Genomic DNA, 15,095 nt, shown 5'->3' with positions numbered 1-15,095 from the left:
AAAGCAGTCCAATGTTTTTCCTAAGAAAATCCCAAGTGGGGACACAAAAGTTAACCATAACTGGGACAACTGAATGACAGAGAAAATAGATCAAAACCTAAACAGACCAATAGGATGTAATAGATTCCAAATATTGGAAGACAGAACAAAGTAGATGATCAGAATTAGGAACCATTCAGGAATCATGAAAGCCATGGTAGCTAAAATAACAAAAACATATTTCTTTCTTTTTTTTTTTTTAGGTTTTTGCAAGGCAAACAGGGTTAAGTGGCTTGCCCAAGGCCACACAGCTAGGTAATTATTATCTGAGACCAGATTTGAACCCAGGTACTACTGACTCCAAGGCCGGTGCTTTACCCACTACGCCACCTAGCCGCCCCAACAAAAACATATTTCACTTAAATAGTTGTGACATCCTTTACACATACAATCTTACTTAATCCTCACAACCACCCTGGGAAATAGGTACTATTATTATCCTCAAATTAAAGATGAGGAAACTATGACAAAGAAAGTTTGAGTTATTTGCTAGGGTCACACAGCTAATAAATGTCTGAGGCTTGATTTGCATTCAGTTCTTCCTAACTTCAACTCTGTTTACACTACTACTACACCTCACTGCCTAGGTATTCTTCTGTAAAATAAACAGAAGAACCAATGTAAGATTCTAGCACAAAGAAAGACCTTTTCTCTTATATGGGGAACCTTTATATGTGGGGATCAAATATCAAGCATGACTTGGAGATTTAGAGACATTATTAATGTAAACTCCAAGCCACAGAGAAAAATAAAGGACTAAAAGAGGAATAGCTGCTATTACTCATGGGATATAATGCCATGATTCTACCTTTAATATCTTGACATCAGTGGAAATGTGTTGCTTGCTTTTCAGGACCCTCCAGATATATGTGCCCATACGACAGTTCTTTTATAACCTCATCCACCCAGACTACAGTGCTGTGACCGATGTGTATGTGCTGATGTTTCTTGCTGACACTGTAGACTTCATCATCATTGTGTTTGGCTTTTGGGCTTTTGGGGTAGGTTTTGCTCTTATATTTGTTTAAAGTATCCTTATGAAAAGAGAGTTTCCATGTCAGGGAAATTTGATTTGGATATTGTTTTCTTCCATCTTGCCCAGAAACATTCAGCAGCAGCAGACATCACATCTTCACTGTCAGAGGACCAGGTCCCAGAGGCATTTTTGGTAATGGTGCTTATTCAATTTGGAACCATGGTGGTAGACCGAGCATTGTATCTCCGGAAGACTGTATTGGGAAAGGTGATTTTCCAAGTCATTCTTGTGTTTGGAATACACTTCTGGATGTTCTTCATCTTGCCAGGTGTGACTGAGAGGTAAATTTTTTTTTTAATTCTTTCTACTTTTTCTACATTATTTGAGTTCCAAGTCATTATAAGAACTCTGAAGTATTATGATTCTAAATCAAACTGACTCTATTTCAGAAAACTTCATCCATAATACACTAGGGTCAGGGATCTCTCTGACTTCAATGCCAAGCTGCCAGGCTGCCAAAATCCAATGTCATACAATTCTAAACTATGTGTTTGCAACCTGTTGGCACTAAAAATTGATTTTTCCTCCTCTTTCAGATATTGCCATCAAAATTTTAATTTATTGGTGACTCAAGGATGAAACATTTATTAATACTCTCTTAAAATATATGATCAACTCTGTAGAGGTCAACCAAGATGCATTTATTCATAAGCTCCTTTATTCAATTACTCAGCAACCACCTACCAACCATCTATTATGTGCAAAGAACTGATCTAGTGATTGTAAGAGACAAAACTTAGATAACATATTGCCCCTACTCTTATGGAGCTAGTACAGTAATCTAGGAGAAAAGGAAATTATTAAATAAGCAAGTTATTAAACATATATTATATAGCCAGATACTGTGCTAGACACTGGGAATGAAAGGAAAAAGAATGAACAGATTCCTTCTTTCAAAGAGTAGAAGAGACAGCAAAGAGTATTCTTACACACACATGTATAAATGTGTAGATATACAAACGTATATCTAGTGTATCAATATATACTTGTTGCCTTCTCCAATAATATGTATTGTCTTTTCTATTCATTAGAATATACATACCTTACAAATTTATGTGAAAGTATAGAGAGACAGAAAGACAGATTAACTGACCTGATGTCCCAAAAGTCTTAATGCAGTTTTAAGCCAAATGTATAGATACAGATATAGATATAGATAGACATAGACATAGACATAGACATAGACATAGACATATAGACATAGACATAGATATAGACTAGACATAGACATACACACATATGTGCACAGATATATATATATAAATATACAATATTCATTTATACAAAAACCATAGCAAAAGTAGTATATATAGAGAGGGTATATATGCATATATATAATAGGTATATAATATATACAATATCTGTGTGTAAGTAGACATATATTGCTGTTTTATATATACCAAATACATATATATATATAGATATATACACACACAAATATACACAAATATACACACACACACACACACATACACACACACTCAATGAATAAAGTGCTGAACCTGGAGTCATGAAGACCTAAGTTCAAACTCAGCCTCATACACTCACTAGCTGTGTGTCCCTGGGCAAGTCATTTAATCTGTTTACCTGATCCATTAGAGAAAGAAATGGCAAATTATTCCAGTATCTTTGTCACAAAACCCCCATAAAATGGGTCATGAATATTTAGCAGATACTGAACAACTAAGCAACAACAACACACTCCTTTATACCAGGTATATATGTATATATATATATATATATATATATATATATATATATATATACATATATATATGTATATGTATACACACACACACGACTAACAAATGTATCCATACCAAGTATATCCATATATAAGAAGTGTATATATATGTGTGTGTGTGTATAGAGATAAAGTATAAACACATTCATATAAGTACACATATATCAAGTGTATATTATGCTAGTAGTAGTTGTCTTATTGTTATCTTATTGTCTTCTCATTCTTGTCTTATTGTCTTCTCATTTGACTTTCTCATTGCAAGTAGGAAGTTTCAATCTTTGTACATCTGTGTATGTGTAACTAATATTTATATAATGCTTTAAGTTTAGCAAAATACTTTACAAAAGTGATCTCGCTTCTTCCCTATAATGATATTCCTTACAGATGTAAAAACTGAGGTAGATGGAAGTTCAATATAGCTAGTAAATATCTGAGATAGGATTTGAACTCAGTTCTTCCTGACTCCAGATCTAGTGCTCTGTCCATTATACAGCCTAGGAGAGGAAGAGATTGAGACAGAGACAAAGACAGAAACAGAAAGAGACAGGAAGATAAAGTATAAAATGAATAACTACAAATACTTCCCTGCAGTTAAATAAAAATAATTTGGGAGGAAGGGCAATAACACTTGGGAGGATGAGGAAAGTACATCAACTATGACTTAAAAAGAAGAGACTCCATGAGGTAGAGTTTGTTAAAAGAGACTTGAATTCTAAAAGTGCTGCAAAAATATAGTGATAGATGAAGAATAGAATGCACAGTACAGGAAGAAGGTTGTTTTGACTGAATAAGGCATAGTCTCTAATAGACGACAAATGTATTATTTGGATGCAAAACAAAGTGTCAGGTGAGTTCACAAAAGAAGGTTATTCCTGGTGGAGGAGATCAGGAAAGCCTTCATGGAGGAGATGTCATTTCAATTTAGTTTTGAGGAATTCACCATCGAGTAAAGAACTTTTCAGGCATAGGAAAAAAAATCATCCAAGGCAAAGAAAAGATGAGATTATTTACTGTAAGCTTCTAGAGGCCATGTTTCAGTGGTCACAAAGTCAAGTTTGGCTAGAATATAAAGTGTGTATAGAGACATAATAATAAAAGGCTAGAAATATAGGTTCATACTATATTGTGCATAGTCTTAAACATTGAGCAAAGAAATTTGAATCTCCCTGAATTAAAAACCATAGACCCTTGAGAGCAACCTAAAATTTTTGAGAATAGTATCAAGAATAAATCTATACACAACAGGTAAGAATAAATAGAAGGAAAGGGTCAGATTAAAGCTATTATATATAATATAATACTTGAAAAATATAAAAGCATCTTGAATTCATACTCTGACAAACCTCTCTTATAAGGGTAAATTCATACATTTGACAAATGTTTATTGAGTTCTTTACAGATACAAAGCATAATGTTAGGTGCTATGGCAGATACAAAGATAAAGAAGACATTGTCCTAAGGCATCAAGAGGTGCATAAGCCATTAAGAAGAACATGTATAAAATTCTACCTGGAATAGGAATCTTAAATAAAATTTTAAAACAACATTTTAAGTTTTCAATTCCAATTCAGACTTTCACATTAATTAGAATTTTTTTCATTATCCTTCATAGCATTATATATTATTATAGAGAGCAAATTCTATAAACTTAAAGATAAAAAGTAAAATAACCTGTTTGAAATATTTATTATAAGTAGAATTACAAAAAAACAATACCTCTTAGAGCTTTGCATACTTCAAGAACCATGAATAGCCTTAAGCTCTCTTGATTCTATAACCTGTGACCAAAGTTTAAATCTTTAAAAATAATCCTTCCTCTTTTGGTAAATTTACTTTTATAGGATTAAAAGGCACTCACACATGCGGAAAAAAAAACTTGGAGGAGGGAGAAAACTTCTTAAATGAAGCACATTAGTCACAGAAGCGAATGACCTAAGATCTTGCCCAATCATCATTTCCTGTTTTATTTTATTTTATTTTTTTTGCAAAATTTATTGCTCAGGTTTAAGATTTCCACAAATCCACAGACTGTAAAAAACAAAGGCTGTCATCATTTTGTTTGAAATCATATTGTTACTTCATATAATTCTTTTTCCATTCAGAGCGATTATGCTAAATTGAGAGTTAAAGCATGCATAAACTTTGCAACAACTTTCTCTGGACCCACAGATTTAGAAAACTTCCTAAAAAGATCTGTTTTTCAATACTTAAAAAGATCTGTGACTTCTAATGTTGAGCATCTAGGCCAGCAGGGTTTATCTGCTCCTGCATTTTTCAATATATTTTTCATTCTAGGAAATTCAGTCAGAACCTGGTTGCTCAGCTTTGGTATTTCGTGAAATGTGTTTATTTTGGCCTGTCTGCGTACCAGATTCGCTGTGGCTATCCAACTCGGGTACTGGGAAACTTCCTCACCAAAAGTTACAATTATGTCAACCTCTTCTTATTTCAAGGGTAAGTGTTCTCAATCTTGATTTCAAAGTCTTCAGAGAAGAGGTTCTTGGGGAAATATCCTATTGAAAATGTGGGGCAGGAGTTCATTACATATTGATGTTATGATTTTAGAGAAGGCATGGGAAATCAGGCATATATTTTGCAGTATTTTGATACTTAGATTTATCTGTGATTTTACCAATGTGAGTACTAGCTCCCCTAGTATGGTTCACAAAGCACCTTCCTAGACCATGAAATTCTATGAATTTTCTAAAAAGGATTACTAAGTACCCAATAAAACCTATTGGAGATGTTCTTATTTATCTTGAATGTAAATATATTATCTTAATAGAATTTCCATACTGTTTTTGTATTAAGGTCCAGCTTCTGAAAAGCAGAATTCAAGGGAATATAGAAAGTGAGGGACAGAGTTATTTGTTTCATCATTTGAGCTCAATTCTCTCTTCTCCTCTTGTGTAGTTCATCTTTTGGCATCCACTATTGAGGAGCAGTTAATAGCTTTTCATACTAAATATCTTATGCCTATATCTCTCCCAAGTTATAAGGTGGGTTCTCAGGGAGGCTTATTTTCAAAGGTATCATTCACTATTAATCTTTTCTCTCCCCAAAGTTACTTGCCCAAAGTACTTTTTTTTCTTAATTGATGTGCATTACAGGAAATCTGAAAAAAAAAAGAAAAGAAACCTATAAGGATGACCCAATCCCAATCTCTTTTTAAATAGAAAATGACCATTTAAATAAAATTGACCAATTAGATTAATACCAATTTAGTGACTAATAAGGCAGGTCAAGAGAAGATAACTAATTTTAAAGCTCATTAATGTCCCATTGATGTCAAATAAGAATCTCCAGTAGATATGATTTCCTTCTAGTACTGGGAAGGATCTAATTCAATGAGTGTTAAATGCTTTATGATGAGCAACTTGTAGTACATTTGTTTTTAAAATGGTATTCTTCAAAAGATCTCTGGTCATCAATATGCTATGGAATGATCCCTATTTTGGTTCAGAAAGCATTGAATCTTCAACCTTCCTTGTGACTCTATTGGGAAGTTGCCTTTTATCATTAGCAGATGCTTAACTTGCTATATTAAGCTCCTGATGACACATCCTGAACACTGAGCAACTTATTTTGATTAAATACATGTCTTTTTATCCACATTTTTATTAACTAACTACTCAGTTCTAACATAAATGAATCCATCCATGAATAAGTGAATTGGACATAAGATTTTTGGCTAAAGTGGTTATGATATGATATATGATATGATATGATATAAAAATGCTATGAAGAAGGTCTGCTGAGGTTCCTTCTGATTCAAAAAATCTGTGAGTCTGTGAAAGCCTCATGATAAATGGTAGCCCTTGAATGAAACTTTAATGAGATTTTTAAGACAAATGAATGATCATTACCTAAATTTTACTGAAGGAAATCTTTATTAGCTTTGGTTTAGGTTAACCAAGGATCTACTAAAGCTCCAAAATTAAAATAAACCATATAAGAGATTTTTTAATCTCTATCCTTAACAAAAATATTATTCTTTGTCAGGTTCCGCTTGGTTCCATTTTTGACTGAATTGAGAGCTGTGATGGACTGGGTGTGGACAGACACCACTCTAAGTCTTTCCAGTTGGATCTGTGTGGAAGATATTTATGCTCACATTTTCATTCTGAAGTGTTGGCGGGAATCTGAAAAAGTAAGAAACTTATAGGAATGGCATGATCCCAAATTTTTTTTAAATAGAAACTGACCATTTATCATGAAGGATATGGAATGCTACCAATTTAATGGCTAATTTAAGTCAGGGCAGAGGAGACAACTAGTATTATAGCTTGTTAATGTCCCACTGATGTCAATTAAGGATCTCCAGTCATTTGAATTGTGAACATTACCTTTGTCAGAAATAGTCTCCAGATGTTTGATTATTTTGCCAGTTCTGTGCTGAATTTTTTAAAGGACATAATAGAGTCTTATAAGAGGGGGAAATGGTGGAATAGTCTTCAAAATGATACATTTGGGAGAGGGAGGAAATGCTGTGGCAGGAAAACTAGAACTTGTGTTCTTACTTTATAAGCCTCTTTTATTAATCCACACTTTGATGGGGGACAATATTTTAATTTGCTGGATGGTTCGTAGCAACCGTACATATTAGTAGAACCACAAAAACTACACGTAACTATATGTGTAATTGCTAATTTTGTGTATGGTGAATATTTAATCTCAGTCAAGAAGACACTCCCTCTGATTTCCTTCAGTGCCTATTAGGCCTGTAAAACCTTTGTACATGCCTAATCATAATTCCTTCACAATGAGTCTAGCCAATGTACTTGTTATCTTTCAACTTGCAGACCAAAAGTTAATAAGGGACTTTTTTGGTATATGTCTTATTTTCAGTCCAATTTTATTTTAAAGAAGAAATGTATGGAAATGGAGATTAACCAAGTATCTGAAACAATGAAATCTGGGGCAGCTGGGGGGCGCAGTGGATGAAGCACCGGCCCTGGATTAAGGAGGACCTGAGTTCAAATCCAGTATCAGAAACTTAATTGCCTAGCTGTGTGACTTTGGGCAAGTTACTTAACCTCTTTGCATAAAATGAATAAAAATTTAAAACAAAATTTAAAAACCCAGTGATATCAAACATAGTTGTATTTCAATACTCATTCTAGAACTCTCTGTGAATGATGAAACTGATGAGCACAGAATGAATTTTTTCCATAAGAAATAATATAAATAGAAATAATTTGCTAAAGTTCCCTAGAACTTTCACATTTTCCTGGGCTAATATTAAGTAGTGAGGTTGTTTTGTAATACAAAACCTTAAAAACTAAATAAACATGGATTAAAAAAGAAATTAATTACATGAAAATAAAATCAAATTTAAGTTTCACATAACCTATACTGAGAGGAGTTCCTGGAATATTATTCTTTGCCCTTTGTTCTCAAAAAGGACTATGACATCAGAGAGGTGATGCCATGACATACAATTGAATTGAATTTGCTGTGCAAAGTCACCAGCCTCACTTTCTCCTACATGTGGGTCCAGTGGCCACATATTAGATCAGAAAAACTAGAGATAACTTTGGATGCAGAGGAAGATCTTGACCTTTTAAGACTAATGCCCTTCCCAGGTCATAGCAAAAGTCCATTCAGTAATAAAGGTTAAGTAAGAGAGGGATGAGGCAAAGAGGCCAAGAATGCCTGATTTTGTTTAATCCCAAAATAAATAAATAAAGAGTAGGAGGACTAGAGCCTCCAGGCTTCTCAGTGCTTAAAGCAAATGACTAAGAAATGAAATAAAGAATAGCCTTTTTTTTCATAGTCAAACAAATCTAAAAGGGCCAGGATATCTGACCAAAGCAGAAACAATTGCTATTTATATTCATTCTGAACCAATCAGGTCCCAAGAAGTGTTTGAGGAAAGAGAAATCAGTTTCAAATCATAGTATTAAAGAAGGCTTCATAAAAGAGCAGTTGTCAGAGTTGAATCTTTTTTATTATTATTTAAATTTATCTTTTTAAATTTATGGAATAAAACAAGCATTACTATTTCATGATATAATAAAAAGATGATTGCATATGAAATTTCAAAACTATTATGTGCAACTTGCTATTCATTTTAAATATATAATAAAACCATTATGCAATTTTCTTTTTTGTTCTTCCCTCCCACAATCCTAGAGATTGCTACCATTAGACACAAATAGATATGTGTATATATATATATATAATAATATGTATATATGTAAAATTATTCTATACATAGTAACAGTGATAGTTGAGTGACTTTAAGCAAATAAGTCATTGATTATGAAGGATATATGGAAAAAAGAACTATATGTGCATCTAGAGAAAGAATTAGATTGAATCTTTAAGAAAGGTATGAATTTAGACAGACAAAGATGGAGGTAATCTATTCTAGCTCGGGTAAGTGTCATGAACAAGGGCACAAAGATGGGAAAGGAAAGAGAGAAATAGAGAGTAATCCAGTTTAACAGGAAGCACAAGGGTGAATAAATAGGGAGAGATTAAAGAATGGACAGATAGATTGAGCATGTACATAAGGGTTATATATGGAACAACTAATTTAATATCACCAACTTTTTAGGAAAATGCTCAATAAATCTTAACACACTAGACAGATGTCCATCATCATCATCATCATCATCATCATCATCATCATCATTATTATTATTATTATTATTATTATTATTATTATTATGTTGCTTAACAGCCACTGAGTGGTGTATTGTATTTGACTTAGAGTCAGAAAGCACTGCATTCAAGCTCTTCTGACCTACTAGCCTGTGTTACTTAGGCAAATCAGACTTCTGTTAATCTTTTTCTATCTATAAAACTAGGATAATAATAGCACCTACCTATCAATCAGATTTCTGTGAGGATGAAATGACATATCATTTGTAAAGGGCTTTGTATACCTTAAAATATATATATATAAATGCTTCTACTTTGTTCTTGTTATTACTTTTTTTTTTTTTTTTTTTTTTTTTTTTTTAGTTTCTGCAAGGCAATGGGGTTACGTGGCTTGCCCAAGGCCACACAGCTAGGTAATTATTAAGTGTCTGAGGCCGAATTTGAACTCAGGTCCTCCTGACTCCAGGCCGGTGCTCTATCCACTGTGCCACCTTGCTGCCCCTTGTTATTACTTTTTAATCCTTCAGTCATGTCTGACTCTTCATGACCTCATGGATCAGTCTATCCTTGAAGTTCTTTTGGCAAAGATATTGGAGTAGTTTGCCATTTCCTTCTCGAATGGATTGGGCAACTATGTTAAATAACTTACCTAGGATCACATAACTAATTGGTCTGAAGCCAATCTGAACAACGGACTTCTGACTGCAGGCCCAGCACTCTATTCATTTAGCTTCTTCTACTACTACTGCTACTGCTGACTACTTATTATTATTGTTATTGTTATTATTGTCATCATCATTACTATTATTATTATCATTCTTTTTACCTCAGTTTTGATTAGGTTCAAATAGCTAAGAAGTTTTTTCCCCTGATTGACTTATGAGAGTCATTGTTCAGTTATCTTAAAGCACAGGACTCAGGACAATGAACCTAATTCACCATACTCTTGGTCTTTATAAATAGATAACTGAATTTAATTAAGTACCATATTTCCAATCTTGTTAAACAATATGGACAATCTTATATTTTCATCTTGCCTCATGAATGAAATAGATATTTTCAAATTCATAGTTAAAATTTTAAAAAAGTATGAGAGAAGGAGGGGGTATAAGGGAAGAAATGTCCTTTTTTCCTGGATATATGAGGTAATGTTTTCTTCCTGAAGGATCACACCTAGTCAGAAGAATTTTGATGCAGCAGAAAATTGTGCCTATTCTACTACTCTATGAGTCCTTTATTGGCAAACAAAAATGTAGAAGTTAGGTCAGCAGTATTAGAAGTTGGGAATATGTATTCCAAGAGCAATACTATTCCAATATAATCATTTTCACAACCTTGTCGTAGTTGGTGTAACATTTACCTTGTGGATCTGTTTCTTTTACAGAGATAACCCCCAGCCCCGAGGACAGAAGAAAAAGAAGGTTGTAAAGTATGGCATGGGAGGCATGATCATTGTCCTCTTGATTTGTATTGTCTGGTTCCCCCTCCTTTTCATGTCCCTAATCAAGTCTGTTGCTGGGGGTCATCAACCAGCCCCTGGATGTCTCCGTCAAGATCACTTTAGGAGGGTATCAGGTAATTGTCCAGTTCATAACAAGAACAAGAATAACAATATACTGAGCTTCTGCTTCATATTATTTCTCTGAGTTTTACCCTGGAATGATGGGTCCAATTCATCCTTCACCAAATAAATAATCCAAGGACCTTGAGGTGTTTATTTTATTCCTCTTTTATCTTATTCAACTTTGGTTTATCGATACAGCTGCATCCCAATGAGCACAAACATGATTTGAATGTTCACTGTATGTTTTCATTGAACTGGAAATATACAGTGCAAATTCCAATACATGAAGCCACTTCTGAGGATTCACTGGGCATGTTCACTGGAATCAAGCTGAATTTGATGCCAAATGAGAGACTGGGAAGACTAGAAGAGAATTCAGACTGCACTGAGATGAGAAGAAAAGGGGACAGGAATTAGCATCTAGACTAAACCCTTTACAATTATCTCCCATTTGATCCTCACAACAAGCCTGAGGGGAGATAGTTGTCATTATAACCCCCATTTTACAGATAGGGAAACTGAGGCAGAGGTTAAGGAGCTTGACCAGGGGCACACAGATAATAAATGCCTGAGGCCATATTTGAACTCAGGGCTTCCTGACTCCTTTTAGAGACCCATAAGAATAAAAGAATCCCTTCTAGAAATACTCGAAATGTTTATGAGTGCATAGTCCCAAGTATGTTAGGGCATTTGACTGCTTTTCTTTTCATGTTACCAGAGGAAAGAATAAATGAAGGCTTAAAAACTGATGCCCTTTTTTGTCTTCTAGCCTATTTTCACTATGAGTGCTCAACAAAGGTCAGTTGAAACTTATGGAGCCAGCTTTATTCAAAACATTTCTAAGGAATTATTCAACAAATACTGTAAGTAAATGCATATTTCAATTCCTTTTTAAAAATCTAACATCTAAATTATTTAAAGAGAGCTAATGATATTCTTCAGTGTTATCAAACTTGAGGAGGGAATGCTAAAGGAACAAAGGAGGAATAAAATAGGGATCCTTGATAGGCAGACATGACTTTAGTAAGGTCTATGTTGTGGATGACAGTCCAATGTTATGCCATTTAAGCCACCAAACTTTTATTGTATGTGTTCTACTTTGTATCAAGCCATGTGCTAGATGCCAAGAATACAGATACAAAGTTGAGACAGTTCCTGCCCTCAAAGAATTTACAGTCCCATGGATTGTAGTTGAACAAAACAGTAAGAGAACAGAGCCCTTAAATGCAACTGTAGTCTTGCATAGTTCCTTCCCTGTCTGCAGCTGATGAAGTAGGAAAAAGGGAGGGGAAAATGTAAATATAAATATTAATTTTTGAGGTGAAGTCCTTGTCTAGTTGCTGAGTATAATTGGTTTGGCTTTGATTAATGACAGCCACATGAGTCACATAGTTCACTCAAGCCCCAGTTTCCCATTTATGGAGTTTCTTCATTAGTTTTTAGTCAGGAAATTAAAAAGTAGTCCACAGTCTTGCAGAGTTTCTTCCATATCTGCTATTATGAAGACAACAATTGAGACAGACCATTTTTCTAAATGAACACAAAGCTTCTTCTCCACCAAGAAGGATGGTTTTTTTTTTATCGTTTAGGGTCTAAGTATTGATAAAACTGGGTATTTTATTTGAGGTTGTTTCCCTCAGAGTAGAAAACCATAGTCAAATTTTTGATCTAAGGGCTTTAATACTGCCTTAAGATGAAATCTTCCTTAGTTTACCTTATCCATGACAACTAAGAATAAAGGGGAGGCAAGATTTAGGGGATGTTGATTCCTAAGAAAAAGAGGAAAAAAAAGTTTAATATGTGGCTACCTTATCACTAGAGGGATGTGGAGTATGGTGGGAATAGGAGCCTAGAAATAAGTAGTAAATGACTGGCATATTGATGATTATAAAATTAATCATACTGCAGTTGCTATGCATCTTTTTTAAGAAACTCTCGAATTATATACAAAAACATTCAGAGAAGGATCGTATTCCATACATTTTGGGTAGTTAAATGTTCTATCTTATTGTACTTACAGAATGCTATGCAATTTCTGGAAAATTATCAAAGAGAAGATATAACAGTAGTAGAACTGGAAGGAAATTCAAATTCTTTATGGACCATCAGCCCTCCCAGTAAGCAGAAAATGATAAAAGAACTCAAGGATTTTACTAATACCTTCTCTCTTGTTTTTTCATGGAGTATTCAGAGGTAGTTACTATATTTCCTTACCTAATTTCCCCCTTTTTTCCCTCATGGGGAAAAGATGGAGGTGGGGTGGGATATGGGAGGAGGATAAGAATTATATTAACATCTGGATCATAATCCACCATCTGTCTCAGCAATTCATTCATTTTTTTAAAGATTGAAATCTCCATGTGACAACAGAGATTCAGGCAGAGCAGGAGTTCTTAGCCTAATGTCTATGAATGTAATTTCTTTTTATATTTTAGTCTCAGTTTTTTCAATGTAATTAAACTTTTATACTCCAATATATTTTGTTTTACACTTAAAAACATCATTGCGAGAAAAAACTTCCATAGGTTTTACTAACTGGTCAAAGGAGTCCATGATACAAAAAAATTTTAGAACCTTTGACCTAGAGTAACAAAAACATCAGTAGCAAGATTATTATTTAGACTTTCTGATTGTTCTCCTTTCCATTAGGTACTTTTCTTGGATACTTGAAATATGCCATTTAATAGAAATACTAAATATGAGTTTATGAACATGTGAAAGAGAGATGGAGAAAATGGGAGATGAATGAAAATTATTTTTCTCCATTCTTTTAAGTTTCAGATTCAGTGATTTATGCATCTTTGACTCAAAGAAAGGACCTTGTAGTTAAGTACAGTCATTTCAAATCTCCCTATAATTTCTAACCCTAGAACTTCTAGACCAAGGAAGACAGGAGGGAAACATAGAATGTAAAATTAGAAGCAGCCTGACATCTTAGGTGACATGACTAAAGAAGAAAATGTTGACATACCTTTCCACTCCTTACCTGAATCAATAATAAGCAGTTGGGAGCTCCTTGATTTAATTCTTTTTTCTGCTTTGGTTGGTAGGAAGTAGATTCCCCAGAAAAGCTGTAATCTACAGTTGTTGTCTCAAAACAAATAAAAAAGAAGCAGAAGTTGAGAAAAAAATTAAGAATGGAAGTACATGAACAAAATATCTTTCATTTTTTCTTAAGTATATGATGGAAGGGAGAATATAGTTCATATGATAATTGCCACAAAACTTTGCTAGGGGAACCTACTGAAATGTTCTACATCAGTTTCTTCATTTTTTCCCTTTCCTTGAGTCAGTCAATCCTAGAAAGTCAAAAAATGTTTTTTTTTTTTACTTTTTGCAGTGCAATGGGGTTAAGTATGTGCCCAAGGTCACACAACTAGGTAATTATTAATTGTGGTCAAATTTGAACTCAGGTCATCCTGATTCCAGGGCCAGTGTGCTCTATCTATCAACTGTGCCACCTAGCTGCCCCTTAGAAATGAATTTTTAAAGAGTCCATGGCATGAGTATTTTTGGAATGATTGTGGGGGGAGGGAGAGTCCTAAGTGAAAAAGAAAGATATGCCATTATTACTAGAGTGCATCAAGCATTCAAGGTGACCAGAGAAAAACAGTGGGTAGCTAAGGTCCATCCTAACTTTTGAAGGCAACTTCTTAAGAATTTATTTGGAGAGGCTTCAAGCATTTTGCTAAGGACAGATAAAAGCTATTATCTGAAAACTAGCCTAGCTAAATATAAAGGAGCTCTATCCTTGACGATGATGATGTTTGTCTTTCATTCTCAAAGTCTACCAGACATCAGGGAGGTAATCCTATGACAAGCCTATGAATTGAATTTGAGTGAAGCGGTACTATGCTAAGTTACCAGTCTCAATTTCTCCTTTAGAACCACCTGGGGTCAGTGGTTAGATCTGATTCAGGATGACTGGAGATGGCCCCTGGATGCAAGGCATTTGTTGTTAAGTGACTTGCCCAAGGTCACACAGTGTCTGAGGCTGAAATTCAAACTCCTGTCCTCCTGACTCCAAGGCCAATGCTCTATCCACTGTGCCACCTAGCTGTCTTTGACAACATATAGAAGAAAGAAAATTGAAAGATGACCTT

At 34.2% G+C, this 15,095-nt stretch overlaps 1 protein-coding gene and 1 long non-coding RNA gene across 5 annotated transcripts in view; both read left to right on the top strand.

Annotated features, from left to right (window-relative positions):
* Positions 1-15,095, top strand: part of PIEZO2 (piezo type mechanosensitive ion channel component 2) — a 532,098-nt gene that overhangs the window by 492,821 nt on the left and 24,182 nt on the right. For all 4 annotated transcript variants that reach the window (XM_074205559.1, XM_074205560.1, XM_074205561.1 and 1 more), the window contains 4 exons: positions 893-1,040; positions 1,142-1,356; positions 5,115-5,273; positions 6,822-6,969. In XM_074205559.1, the coding sequence (XP_074061660.1) occupies positions 893-1,040; positions 1,142-1,356; positions 5,115-5,273; positions 6,822-6,969 (670 nt within the window). The remainder of the gene's footprint in view (positions 1-892; positions 1,041-1,141; positions 1,357-5,114; positions 5,274-6,821; positions 6,970-15,095) is intronic.
* LOC141502385 (uncharacterized) lies at positions 10,824-13,373 on the top strand. Its single transcript, XR_012472508.1, has 3 exons — positions 10,824-11,003; positions 11,762-11,855; positions 13,013-13,373. It is a non-coding gene; the product is annotated as an uncharacterized LOC141502385 (long non-coding RNA).

Source organism: Macrotis lagotis, chromosome X, assembly GCF_037893015.1.
Source record: "Macrotis lagotis isolate mMagLag1 chromosome X, bilby.v1.9.chrom.fasta, whole genome shotgun sequence".
Taxonomy (NCBI): domain Eukaryota; kingdom Metazoa; phylum Chordata; class Mammalia; order Peramelemorphia; family Peramelidae; genus Macrotis; species Macrotis lagotis.
Note: the sequence above shows the minus strand (reverse complement) of the source record. Positions and strands in the feature narration are given on the sequence as shown.